This window comes from Musa acuminata, chromosome BXJ2-5 (assembly GCF_036884655.1).
Source record: "Musa acuminata AAA Group cultivar baxijiao chromosome BXJ2-5, Cavendish_Baxijiao_AAA, whole genome shotgun sequence".
NCBI classification, from domain to species: Eukaryota; Viridiplantae; Streptophyta; class Magnoliopsida; order Zingiberales; family Musaceae; genus Musa; species Musa acuminata.
The window spans coordinates 846,976-860,411 of record NC_088342.1 but is presented as its reverse complement, the minus strand read 5'-3'; the positions used below and the strand labels follow the sequence as shown (position 1 = coordinate 860,411).

Below are 13,436 nucleotides of genomic sequence, written 5' to 3'. Positions count from 1 at the left end.
CTCCGAATCCTCGACATCATGTTCCATGACCGATTACTTCTTGAGATCTAAAGATGTTTGAACTGTTGTATGGCAATGACCAAAAAGATACGGAGAAGATATGGATTGGCTTAGTTCAGGTGGATGCTCACATCGATTTACTTTGACTGCATTGTGTTGATTTTTCTTTTTTCTAAGGGAAGGTAGTCTTTTCAGCTTTGTAGGGATATTTAGAATGTTAATCGATGTAGAACATGCCATCATCGAGAATGTGTTTAGTAATCAAATCCATCTCTTCAGCCATTGGCTTTGGAGTTTTGATTCATTGCAGAGAAGTTGAGAACAGCTTATGTTGAGCATGATTTGATCTTTCTTTTGTCATAATTTTCCAGCTTGTTGGCATGTTTATTGAACTCAATAAATTGCAGTTCTCTCACCAAGCATTCTTCATCATAATTCTCTTCCCCTTGATGGAGTAGATTCAAGACAAACTGTTGAGCAGCCAATAGCAACCATTCAAGCTGAGGAAAGAACATGATGGTAGATGGTCACTCATCATCCATATATAAAAGTTCTTATGGTAGAGAATAATGCGTGAAACTTTTGCAGTCTGTGACTAAAAGTTCATGAATTAAGCAGTATGAATAAATGAATCCCTCATCTCATATCATCATCCTTACATTTTGCGAATGCTAGAAATTTTCACTGTTCCAACTTCCAACACCTGCCTGTGGACAAATAGTATCCTTCTGAAAGCAAACTCATAAAATCCCCACCAAAAAAGCCCTGTTTGATTGGTCCATGTTGGTGGTGATCCACTTCGACTTCACCTTCGATGGAGGCGAGCCACCGTTGCCTCCATCACCCCTCTTCTTCCTCAGGCGAACAATCACCGCCTCCTCTCGTCAGCAACTGCAGCTTCAAGCAAAGATCAGATGCTTCCAGCGTTCATGTTCGCCAAAGTTGCTTGCTTGCTCTCATTTCATATGAGAGGCTGCTTTTTGCGCGGGAAATGGAGGAGGTTTCATCGGCTCCTCCCGCGGCAATCTCGGAGTTCGTTCGTTGGCAGAACGGACGTCGATGATAACGAGAAGAAAAGAACCGTAAAGATCCTATCTTTGAAGATAAATATCTCATCTTTGCTATCTTTGGGGAGGTGGGGGGATCTCACCGTTCTTGAATCCCCTGTCCGTCCTATTCTTTCTCTGGTTCTTGTGCCTTCTTCCCCAGTTAATCTCGCCAGAGGAAGGCGATACACGGGAGGGACCTAATCATCACTGCGGAGGAGAAAGAGAAGCGAAGGTAATAAAGATCCCACTTTTCTATCTTTAGTTAGAACCTCTCGGGGTTCTCCTTTGCCTCCTGTTCTTCTTCCCTTTCTCGGTTCCCTTCCCCATCTCTCCAAGTGGGTGTTTCTCCCTTCCTCGGGAGGTAACTCCACCTGGATTCCCCGATTGCACGCCGGCAGCCGGCCGATCGTAGGCCGTGATGGGTTGCGTAGCGTCGAAGAACGCGGCCCCTCTTACGCCGGCATTTGTCTCCTCGGGCGTCTCGGGAACCCTCGAGACCTCGGGAGAGTTCCAATCTTCGCCGTCGTTCTGGAACCGCCCTCAGCTTGCCAACTATGAGTTCGGTGACTGTAGCGAGTCAGGGGAGTCTGGGAAAATGAGCTCCTCCGGCAACAGCTCCGTTAGCTTTCGGCTGTGGAACTTGAATCGGAGCAGCGAAGGGGAGCAGATTGCCGCGGGATGGCCTGCGTGGCTCAGCGCCGTCGCCGGGGAAGCCATTCAGGGATGGGTGCCCCTCAAAGCTGACTCTTTCGAGAAATTGGAGAAGGTATTTTAGAGATCATATTATACGTCTTCCATTCCATTTTTCCGCTGGTATTCATACTTAATAGCTTAAGCTATGTCCTCATATTTATTCTTGGTCTTCTGTTGCTACTGCTGGAAAATTGTGTTTGTTGCTCTTCTGTTCCGACACTGTTTCTTCATCTCACTGTTATCTGACAAGGATCTTTGTTCATTTCAAATGCATCTAAGATCGGGCAAGGTACCTATAGTAGTGTGTTTAGAGCATGTGAGATCGAGACAGGGAGGATTGTTGCCCTGAAGAAGGTGCGCTTCGACAATTTTGATCCTGAGAATGTTAGGTTTATGGCAAGGGAGATACAGATCCTCCGCAGGCTTGATCATCCAAATGTCATAAAACTGGAGGGCTTAATTACTTCTCGGTTGTCGTGCAGTATATATCTTGTTTTAGAATACATGGAGCATGATCTTGCAGGGTTGTCATCTTGTCCTGGCATCAAACTCAGTGAACCACAGGTTATGCACGAACCTTGGAACTATTTCAGATCTACAAACCTCACTAGCTCAGCAGGAAATTGACCGTGCTCATTTGTTACAGGTCAAATGCTATATGCACCAATTGCTGACTGGGCTTCAACAGTGTCATTCACATGGTGTCATACACCGCGACATCAAATGCGCAAATCTTTTGGTTAACAATGAGGGAATTCTGAAGATTGCTGATTTTGGTTTGGCAAACATCTTGGATCCTAAGGATAAGCAACCACTAACCAGTCGAGTTGTGACGTTATGGTATCGGCCACCTGAGCTTCTCCTGGGATCAACAGACTACGAGCCATCCGTTGATCTGTGGAGTGTTGGATGTGTATTTGCAGAACTTTTCTTTGGGGAGCCTATCTTGCAAGGAAGAACTGAGGTAATTATCATCTCAATCTTACTTTCTCATTGTTGTTAGGTGTAATTTGCAGTTGTACGCTGACACTCCAAAAGCAAGAATTAGAAATAGTTAAGAAATACATTGTTGCACAATTACAAAGAAAGACTGATTCCAGAAGCAGCGCATGAGGTGAACCATGTTGCAAAGCTCACATTCTTTTGGAGCATGGATATTAAATAACCATCTTAATAACCCTTTATGCTCAAATCAGTATGGCACTTATATTACACCGGGGGAAAGAATGCTAAATGGTGGTAGCTATACTATGCTGTTGGTGATTTAATCCATTATTAGTAGCTTGAAGCTCTAATTATTTTTGTGTATCTTCAGGTTGAGCAACTACATAAAATCTTTAAGCTCTGTGGCTCTCCACCAGAAGAATTTTGGAACAAATCCAGCCTGCCCCGTGAAACTATTTTTAAGCCTCATCCTTATGAAAATTGCATCCGAGAGACATTTCGCTTTTTACCAGATAGTGCATTTAAGTTGCTACAGACACTTCTATCTATTGAGCCCAATAAACGTGGCACAGCTTCTACTGCTCTTACTTCTGAGGTAAAACACTTGTGTAGGATTTGGTCTCTAGTGAGTTACTTTGATAATATCTTCTCAGTATTCTTCTCTGTGTGAGATTTATAATTACAGGTTGCTAATAAGGATTGTTTGATCTGTTGAGAGATGCTCCCCATCATGATTAAGAGCAGACTTTTTTTAATAATTAACTGTAGAAAAGCAGAATATATGATAAAATGATTTGTTGCATTACCATTTTCCTAGAAAAGCTAATTCCCTGTCATCAGGATTATACTCTCAGACCACATTGCATGCATATAGAAGGTTCTCAATTTACAGATCAAAACTAAGTATAATCTGGCTTATGAGTTGTTTATTTGCATTCTAAGATCAGATTTAGACTTCCTGAGTAATTATGCTTCACACTAATGTGCATAGCCTCTTGCCTTCTGTTATCTCACTTGTCTATATGGTTTTCATGATAATATGCTTTAATGTTATTAAGGATCTACAAAGCATGTCAGTTTTTACGGTCTAATTTTTTTCCCATGCTTGTTCAGTACTTCAGGACAAAGCCTTATGCATGTGTTCCATCCAGCTTGCCAAAATACCAGCCTAACAAAGAAATCGATGCAAAGTTCCGTGAGGAGTCACAAAGGTGACAATAAACTTTTTCTCCAAAAAACATGATATAGTCTCTTTTTTGATAGCATAGTTGAGACTTAATACTGTTATATGCGGGTTCTATCAGGTCTTATGGTGTAACTCGTGTGCTTAAAGGCACCTGGATTGATATATACTGGAACTTTAACATGATGACCAGATGGATAATCAAGAATTTAATATACTTTAAAGAATTGGTTGTCATTTAAGCTTATGAAACCAAAAAAAGATTAGTTTACAGCTAGTTAATAGCTAAAACATACTAAGTCAAAAACATGCTGTGTTAGATTTAATATAGGATGGGAGATTCTGAGTTTTTCTCACCGTAAGTGACAACAACATTTCAAATCTGAGCTTCTTTTGCTCCCTGAAATTATCTACTGACTAATGAAACTACTTTGGTGACGTTCATTTTGCAAAGAAAAGCTACCTTTCAAATGTTCAAACTAGTTGTTCATCTATCTGATTACTCATATGACTATAGCACAACTTTTCTTTCTACCTTTCAAATGTTCAGACTAGTTGTTCATCCAAGTATCTGATTGTTTGTTTGATATGATGGTAGCACAACTTCCTTTCCTTTTACATAAAGAGCAATTCTTTACTTGATTGTCAAACATTTTTTAATCAATTTACTCTGTTATTTCAGGAGGATTGTCAAGAGCAGATCACACATTGTAGAGGCCACAAGAAAACCTTCAAGAGCACGTAAGCCTTCACGAGAATCAAATGCCCTAGCAAAGATAGCATCTCACAAAGAGGTTTGTCTCTCTCTGTGCATGAAAATTAAAAGATGGTTATCTTCAAAATGGTTCGATATAAGCAATAAAAAAATCTTGTAGTATTTATTGGCACGACAATATTAAAAACTCCATGTTTCTGGCAGGGTTCAAGAAATGCTCAAGGAATGAATAGAAGTGGCAAAAAAAGAGAGATTCCAGTAGCAAATGATAATAAAAGATTATTGGTTGATCTGCAGCCAACGCCAAGTCTTACATTTCGAGATGAGGGTAGACATGTCAAGCAAATCTCTCAAAGAGGTCTTCCTTCCTCAGGGCTGCTGGACGTTTCTGCCTCTACCAGCTTTGCACGGACAAAGAGACCAAAAGAAGACCAACGACACATCAAATCTCATGCTGGATCCAGATCTAGACAGGACGAATTGGAAAAGTTTAACCCATCAAATGTTTCACAGGCTAAAAGTACTTTCAAGTTAAATGGAGTAGGAAATGGAGATCTTCAACATGTACCCTATTCCAGCTCAAAAGGCCATAAGCCCTATGAATTGACAAGAAATGCAACGCTGAAGCATTGGATACATCCAGACTTTCAGGACTCAGTATATTCTTTTAGCACCCATCGTTCTCAAGATTTGTCAGAAGGAGCAGTAATGCCTAGGAACAGGAGCTTGGTACTGATGCAGCTACTGACATTCTTTTACTTTCTTCTATATCTATACCATTCGCTTAGCTAATCATTTGCTACTTGACTCCAAAATTTTCAGGGTTATCGAGAAGAGAAAGTAGATCTGTCAGGGCCTCTACTCCTCCAATCACAAAGGGTTGATGAATTTCTAGAGAAGCATGAATGGAAAATCCACAAAGCTGTTCGAAAGTCATGGTTCCAAAGAGGTAAACTTCATGTGTTTTTGTGCACCTTGCACTGATCATGTTCCTGTTGACAATATCCTTTGTCTGCATAGATTCTCAGATCATGAACTATGTATGAGATGGAAATCATCTCCTTCAACTGCCCAACTCTAGGCCAACATTTTCTTCCAAATCCTTCAGCCTTATTCATGAACCTCTCTTTGCCTGGATTTCATGTCTGTCACTCGATTATGATTGTCAAAAAATTTACTGCTTAGTTTCAGCTGTGTAGACGTTTTAACTGAAATCGACAGCTTTAGCCTCTTTTCATTTAGATATTGGTTTCTAAACTGATTCTTCTTGTTTGTTCAGCCAACAACTATCTACATATCCAAGCTAGCTTATGCACCTTTTCGAGTCCTAATATGAATACTATGCCATGTTCGTTCGACTGGATACAGCATCGTCGATCATGATGCGCTGCTAAAAGATCAAGGTTCCTCATATGATTTGTTCAACAGGATTATGATTTTGGACCAGACTTGTGATTGGAATTTTTCACCCACTCCATCCTTACTGCTTGTATACTTTCCTAGAAGTTACTTTGATATAATTCGTTCGAGGAATAAACTCATTCTTAATTTGTAAATTAGCAGGGAAAAAACAGGGACGCTAAGAATCGGCTGCGGTGTTGATTTTTATCACCTCCAGTATCACCTGCAAGATTTCCTTGGAAGCGTATGAGGGACAAAGATCAAATCAGATTCGGGTTTAAGTGATACGCTGGTAACTGAATTCAGGGCTTGATCTTTTCCGACACTGATCCCGCTGGGATTTTCGACTTAAGATGTTTAATGAGCACGAAAGCTTTTAACACAAAATGAGTCATGTTCTTATGATTTGTGGCTAAATTGAGATTGCAGAAATCGACTTGTAGGGACTTTTAGTGCTTTAAAGAAAGGCCTGCGTGCAGGTGAAGAATCTGTAAAGATAGTGTACATAAACATCGATGGTTCAAATTTTCCTTTCAGAATGAATGGATAATTTTGTGGTGCCCTTTCCGGTACTCAAAACAGTATCCAAGACAGGATCTTCGGGAGTAGTTAAAAGCGGGCGAGTCTCTGTGCCGTCGATCGCAGGATCGCTGATCTCATTGACTTCAGATCGACGGAAGATAGTGGGGGTTCCTTTCGTGGGCCCTGCCTCGACCGAGATGTCTCCGAAACGTGCGCCTCTTTACCCACGTGACCCATTCTGGAGGCACGCTGGATGTACACGTGCGCGACGTCGACGGCGCGCTTCTCTTTCCCCGAACTCATAAAAGTCCTCGAGACGACTCGCGTTGTGATCTGATAAAAGTCAATGCGCATGGCTTTCATCTTGGCGTTTTCCTTCAGACACGTTCGACAGCACGTTCTCTGAGTTGGGAAAGGGCACTGTCGCCGGTGCACATCAAGTCTGGCATGCATCACTACTGTCGCCGGAACACAAGATGTCAAACCTGTTTGTTGCCGCTCATCTTCTGTTTGGATACTGACCTCCAAACGTTGGTTCTCATCCTCGAGAACAAGGAGAAAAAATCTGCTCGTTTGCGGTCCCTTTGCATTAGTGCAAGTTGGTCTCAGCTCTTTATACCGAATAAGAACAACACATTTAACATGCAGATCCATCGAAGAAGGTACGCGTTACGCATATCTTATCGGAGTATGCGTGTCACACGACCCCTGCAAATGCATGAACGTCTTCTTCTTGCTGTTTATGCGGACAAGATATGACAAGTTCATAGTGCAGGACTTAATTTAAACGTGTGCGAGATTATGTAGTCACTGTGGTAGAAAAAGAAGCTGAGGTTAGGGATGGCCGACATCGCCCAAACCTTATCTCTTCGTGTTGCATTGCCACACACGGCAATTCCTGCGTGGTATATATAGCCATCAAACTCTCTCCTCCGCAATCACTCAGCTCTTTGCGACTCCATCTGTATACGCCACATCTCTTTGTCACCTCCGCTATGGAGTTCTTCCTCTGCGTCGCCCTCTCCCTTGCTCTCCTCCTCTTCCTCAAGGCCATCCTCTTCTCTAACAACAGCACCATCAGCAGCCACGAGAAGAGGAACCTCCCACCGAGTCCTCCAACGATCCCCATTATAGGTCACCTGTACATGTTCAAGAAGCCCCTGCACCGCGCTCTCGCCCGCGTCACAGAGCGCTACGGCCCCGTCCTCCTCCTCCGCTTCGGCTCTCGCCCTGTTCTCGTCGTCTCCTCAGCCTCCGCCGCCGAGGAGTGCTTCACCACCAACGACATCGCCTTCGCCAACCGCCCCCGCCTCCCCTCCATCAGATACATCAGCTACAACTACTCCACTCCCGGCACGGCCCCGTACGGGACCTACTGGCGCAACCTCCGCCGCATCGCCACCGCCGAGGTCCTCGGGGTCCGACGCCTGCAGTCCTCGTCCGACGTCCGCGCCACGGAGGTGCGTGCGATGGCGAGCCACCTCTTCCAGTATGCGAAGGCCGGGCCTGCGAAGGTGGAGCTGAAGTCGAGGTTGTTCGCGCTGGTGATCAACGTCTTTATGATCATCATCGCAGGGAAAAGGTACTACGGGGAAGAGGGAAGGATCTCCGAGGAGTCGAAGAAGTTTATGGAGGTGGCCGAGGAAACGGTAGCATTGGCCGGCGCTTCCAACATCCGAGACTTCTTTCCGTTTCTGAGGTGGTTGGACTTCGGACGAGAAGTCAGGAAGAGGCTGACGAGACTGGATAGGATGAGGGATGAGTTGATGCAGGGCCTCATCGACGATCACAGGAGGGAGAGCAAGGAGGTTAAACAAGGAGACGGCGGTGAGGAGCAAGATGAGGCAAAGAAGAAGACCACGATCGCTAGTCTGCTCTCCATGCAGAAGGATGACCCCGAGCATCACTCGGACCACATCATCAAGTCTCTCATCACCGTGAGTGTATCCTTCTCGACCTCTCTTCCTCTTCACCTCCGCAGGAATGTCCACTCCACGAGACTCATGACCAAGTCACCGAGTCACAACACTTTGGAGCGTACCACGAACGAGCAACTTTTGTCTTTAGTCTGGGCATGACCACGTGGAATTTGGTCGAACACGTTTCGCACGCCGAAAGGAAGTCGGCGGAGGATCTCCCAACGCACGGGTGTCGTGGTTCGGGCTGCACCGACACGAGAAGGGAGACTACGGCCAAGTTAACCATCATGGATGTCTTCTCTTACGTGCAGAATGTGCGTTAGGGTTTATGGAGACCGGATCCTTCTTCTTCTTCGACTCAGCCTTGCAAAAGCATGCAACTTAGCCATCTTCTTCGGTGTCTTTGATCTCATTAGGATATCATCATCATCATCATCATCCGCTTCGTCCGAGCTAACCCTTTTCTGCCTTGCATCCAAATAAGCATGCAACCAAACCTTTCCTCCCTCTTTCGAAGACTCTCTTTTGTGAAAGACCACAATCAACTGTTGGAAAATAACGCAAAAAATATATACACAAAACTCGTTAGGTCGTAGAAAAGACAAAGAAGAGGGCGATTATTCATCGCTTCCATCCTTGATTCAGACTACAAAATCATATATATATAAAGATCATAGGTTAAAATAGAACTTAACCTTTTCAGCTTTCTCCTCCTCCAAATATTTGGTGTAGAGAAAAGCTATGAGATATATTTCTCTACCTTTTGACGCGAATGCAAATTCAATTGGTAACCCATCAAGCCGTTGTCGCTGTTCTTAATATCCAAAAGTCTAATGCACTGGGCAAATGAGTAGAGTACACGAATCATCTTTTAGGGTTGTTGATGCGAGACCAATGTGTTTGGCTTCTTCGACGTATTGTGATGGTCGACAGCTGACATCCTTCTCCAATGTCGATACTCCAGACGTTGACGACTCTCATTTCCTTTTGTTTCAAGGGTTTGCTGGTAGCAGGAACAGACACGTCGGTGGCCACGATGGAATGGGCGATGTCGCTGCTGCTCACCAACCCGGAGACGCTACGGAAGGCCCAAGCCGAGATCGACGCGTGCGTCGGAAACAACCGCATGCTGGAGGAATCCGACCTCCCGAACCTCCCCTACCTCCGCGGCGTCATCAACGAGACGCTCCGTCTGTACCCCGCAGCGCCGCTGCTGGTGCCCCATGAGTCCACCGAGGAGTGCACCGTCGACGGCGTCGTCGTCCCCCCTCGCACCATGCTCCTGGTCAACGCATACGCCATTCACAGGGACCCCAAGGTCTGGGAAGAGCCCAACAAGTTCATGCCGGAGAGGTTCGAGGGCAGCGGCAAGGAAAGCTGGATGATCCCGTTCGGCATGGGGAGGAGGAGGTGCCCGGGAGAAGGGCTTGCGCTGAGGATGATGGGGCCGACGCTGGGGACATTGATCCACTGCTTCGAGTGGGAGACTGTCGGCCATGAAGAACTCGACATGGCCGAAGCTTCAGGCGTGACCATGCCCAGGGCAGTTCCCTTGGTCGCTATCTGTCGTCCCCGTCAAGCCATGATCCATGTTCTCTCTGAACTCTAAACACAATACATTATCAGTCGATCTTATAAGATGTCTCATAGTCATCATCATTATCATTATATAATAAACAAAAATGCATTCTAGTAATGTCATACAAAGGAAGTTAAGTGATTTCTTCTTCATGAAGGAAGATGCTTGCTGGTATCCCAACTCGAATCTCATAATCTATGTTGGCTCCCGCCACACTGAGAGTGGAAACGTCTTCAAAAAGAGGGATTAAAATGGTTGGATTCGAGGGTTGAGGTTTTGGTGGTATTTACAGGAAAGGATCATGCAGGCCTATGGATACTGAGGTTGAGGAGCAGTATAGTCGTTTCATTCATAAGGAAATTTTTGTTGGATGCTGAGGTCCTGATGGCCGAGAAACCCACTAATGGCGGCTGCGAAGAACCTCCGCCTATAAAGCGCCCGAAAGAGGAGCTCTTAAGCTTGCGAAAGAAGGATATCTACGATCACCATCATCTGGCAGAAATTAAGGCTCCTTTTTGACGTTTTCGTAGCTTCGTGACCAGTTTCTTCGGAGATTTTTTGTTACATACATACATACATATTCCTCGTGATGACAAATGCTTCTTTAACAACATACTTCCCTTCAAATTGTTCGAAATGATAGTACATGAGATCAGTGTCGCTATGAATTTTACAGGATCGTAGCTTTTTGATCTTGCGAACTTAGTACCTTTCGCCTTTGTACATTGTTCGAGACCGTAGAAGATAACAATAAATAGTACAGAAACAAATGATGAAGAAGGATTCTAACGAGAGACTCCATGTACGCCAAGAAAGGTGAGCTTATTTATAGTAAATTATGATATACATATAGAATGATAATTTTATAATTTTTAAATATATTTTAATTCTTAATCCATTTATAATTTGAAAATAAATCATAAATTTAAATATATAATTTGAGAATTACCGTGGAGCCATCACCATCCTCTTATTCTTTTAAGTTCGGTATCAAATAGTGGAGTACTCATATAGGACATCATTGATGTCTCAAATCTAAGAACCAGATACACCATTGGGAGGACGGAATCATTCTCTTGCAATAAGACACTATCAACCATTCAGCATTCCGTAAGTGGATCAATAAGTGAACTCATTCTCCAATGAGCACTTACATTGCATCCCTAGTGTCCCCACACGAGCAACTATGAGAGAGACCAGTCGCATCCATCATATCTACGGGTATATAGTACACTAGTCTGTCTGGTTATCTCGATGTCCCTCCCGAGTAACCTATAACCAAGATTATTTAGGATTTATGTTTAAAGGTGAATCGGTTTTATTATCGTGATCTTATCACGATTCGATTCCCATTGTAAACATCCATTGACATCACTATATATATATATATATATATATATATATATATATATATATATATATATATATATATATATATATATATATAGTGATAAAATACTAAAATTTAATAAGTAAAAAGAATATGTATTATGTCACATATGTTATATTCACGTGATTGGCTTGTAGGGCACGTATGACGAGTATACCTAAGTCTAAAAAATTTTACATAAAGTCATATGTGAGTAAAACAAAGTTCTACTCCATAACGCTAACCCCAATTCACATCACACAAAATATTATTGTTTGTGAATGGATCCTTTGAATTAAGTGAAACTCAAATGGACCCATTACCAAATATAAAGCACATTTATTGGCCAAATGATTTCATCAATGATCAATTGTTGATTTCATAGAGACCTTCTATCTGGTTATTAAATCGACTTATAATTTAATTCTTCTTATTACTTCAAACTAACCTATATGATAATTAGATGTTAACAATGATTTCTAATATGTGACTTTAATTGAAAATATCTGTATGTAGTAATCCCTTGATTTTATCCACTCTTAGTATCCAAACCATGTTTATAAACGATGAAAAGCTATTTATTTCTATGGCAACAAAAAGAATATATTATATTTCTAATGGTCTATGTGAATGATATTATCATCATATATAATAATTTTATGAAGATCAAGCAATTCTTTAAGTAATTTACTGATCGATTCTCTATCAAAGACTTAAAAGCCTTAAGCTACTTTTTGGGAGTAAAAATAACATTTACATCTTCTGAACTTTTTTTTTTATCTCAAAAGAAAAGAAGTATATTCGAGATTTATTATTAAAGACTAAAAATATTATTATGCAAAAAGAATTATCACCTCACTCTCCACCGTCAAGTCACTCAAATTATATAATAACAACCATATTATAGATTTCATACAGTGTCGACAAATACTTAGTTTCTTGTAGTATTTATCTCTCATACGTTTAGATATTTTATTTATAGTCCACAAATTATTATAATTCATTTATTGATCCTCTACTATGTATTGGTCTACTAAAACGTGTTTTGTGATACCTCAAGGAGACTCTTGATCTTGGACTTATTCGTAAATACTTTTCTTTTCATCTTCATGCCTTCGTTGATGTTGATTGGGCTAGCAACACTGATGATAGAATATCTATGTCAATATACATTATCTTCATTGGAGCAAATTTGATCAATTAGAGTTTCAAGAAATAAAATGTAATTACAAGATCCATCGTTAAAGCTGAATATCGAGTCATCGCTACCATTACCGTAGAACTCAATTGGATCACCAATCTACTATACAAACTCGATATTACCTCTCAATCTACTCCTATAATATAATACTATGATAATATCAATACCACTTACTTATGCGTTAACCCAATATTCCGCTTATACATAAAATATATTATTATTGATTTTTACTTTATTGGATATCAAGTTGTCAGACGTCAACCACATATTTTTCACATCTATACTTCTAACCAACTAGCAAACTCGCTCGCAAAGCCTATCACCTATAAAATATCTCAATTACATTAATATAAGATTAGTGTATATGATATAAGATTACGATATAAACACATATGGAATGACAACTTTGCATTGGTTAATGTTCTAAGCGCCTCGATTGATTTGAATACATGATTTAAACATACAAAAATATTTTCCTCGTAACCTATATAAATAGATATCACATCAATAAAATCATCACTTTGTATATATAATAAATCGATCACTTACAACCCCTCCACAAGAGCAAATCGAATTAGTCCCATGCAGCAACTCGAGCAATTCGGTGGTGTACGTGGAGCTTCCAAAATTAATTTTTCTTCGACTTGATACCCCTTTTTTTTTTTTTTTTTTTGCGTTCTTATTTATCATCACACACGGTTAATGGAGCCGCAAACCTTTAGGTAAGCTTACCGCAGTCGATTCGGTGGATGAAAAGCCTTGAGAAAAATTAAATCCTTCCAAAACGATCTTATTTTCGGTTCCTTATTATCACGCGCGGTTACCAGATTCTACTAGATGGCACATGACATGAATGAATT

The 13,436-nt window shown here is 41.7% G+C and overlaps 2 protein-coding genes across 3 annotated transcripts; both read left to right on the top strand.

Annotated features, from left to right (window-relative positions):
* The first annotated feature begins 14 nt into the window (after positions 1 to 14).
* Positions 15 to 6,549, top strand: LOC135612004 (protein IMPAIRED IN BABA-INDUCED STERILITY 1-like). 2 transcript variants are annotated; one of them, XM_065107705.1, is made up of 9 exons: positions 15 to 1,815; positions 2,022 to 2,306; positions 2,389 to 2,706; positions 3,058 to 3,282; positions 3,801 to 3,898; positions 4,553 to 4,664; positions 4,790 to 5,314; positions 5,408 to 5,534; positions 5,865 to 6,117. In XM_065107705.1, exons 1-9 carry the CDS (start codon positions 1,468 to 1,470, stop codon positions 5,966 to 5,968), a joined length of 2,142 nt encoding a protein of 713 aa, XP_064963777.1. In that variant the 5' UTR covers positions 15 to 1,467; the 3' UTR covers positions 5,969 to 6,117. The 2 variants fall into 2 exon arrangements, with proteins under 2 accessions (XP_064963777.1, XP_064963778.1); XM_065107706.1 differs by lacking the exon at positions 5,865 to 6,117 and adding an exon at positions 6,149 to 6,549 and having other exon boundaries at positions 703 to 1,815.
* Positions 6,550 to 7,439: 890 nt separating this feature from the next.
* LOC135611649 (cytochrome P450 81Q32-like) lies at positions 7,440 to 10,192 on the top strand. The gene is made up of 2 exons (XM_065107286.1): positions 7,440 to 8,445; positions 9,425 to 10,192. The coding sequence occupies exons 1-2, from the start codon at positions 7,504 to 7,506 to the stop codon at positions 10,034 to 10,036; spliced, it is 1,554 nt and encodes a 517-aa protein (XP_064963358.1). The 5' UTR covers positions 7,440 to 7,503; the 3' UTR covers positions 10,037 to 10,192.
* The last annotated feature ends 3,244 nt before the right edge of the window (positions 10,193 to 13,436 follow it).

Bases quoted from the DNA above. Each gene is read 5' to 3' on its own strand.
- LOC135612004 (XM_065107705.1), top strand. From the start codon at position 1,468: ATGGGTTGCGTAGCGTCGAAGAACGCGGCCCCTCTTACGCCGGCATTT. The intron at 3,283-3,800 runs GTAAAACACTTG...ATGCTTGTTCAG, and splicing joins CTACTGCTCTTACTTCTGAG to TACTTCAGGACAAAGCCTTA. The intron at 4,665-4,789 runs GTTTGTCTCTCT...TGTTTCTGGCAG, and splicing joins AGATAGCATCTCACAAAGAG to GGTTCAAGAAATGCTCAAGG.
- LOC135611649 (XM_065107286.1), top strand. From the start codon at position 7,504: ATGGAGTTCTTCCTCTGCGTCGCCCTCTCCCTTGCTCTCCTCCTCTTC. The intron at 8,446-9,424 runs GTGAGTGTATCC...TTTTGTTTCAAG, and splicing joins TCATCAAGTCTCTCATCACC to GGTTTGCTGGTAGCAGGAAC.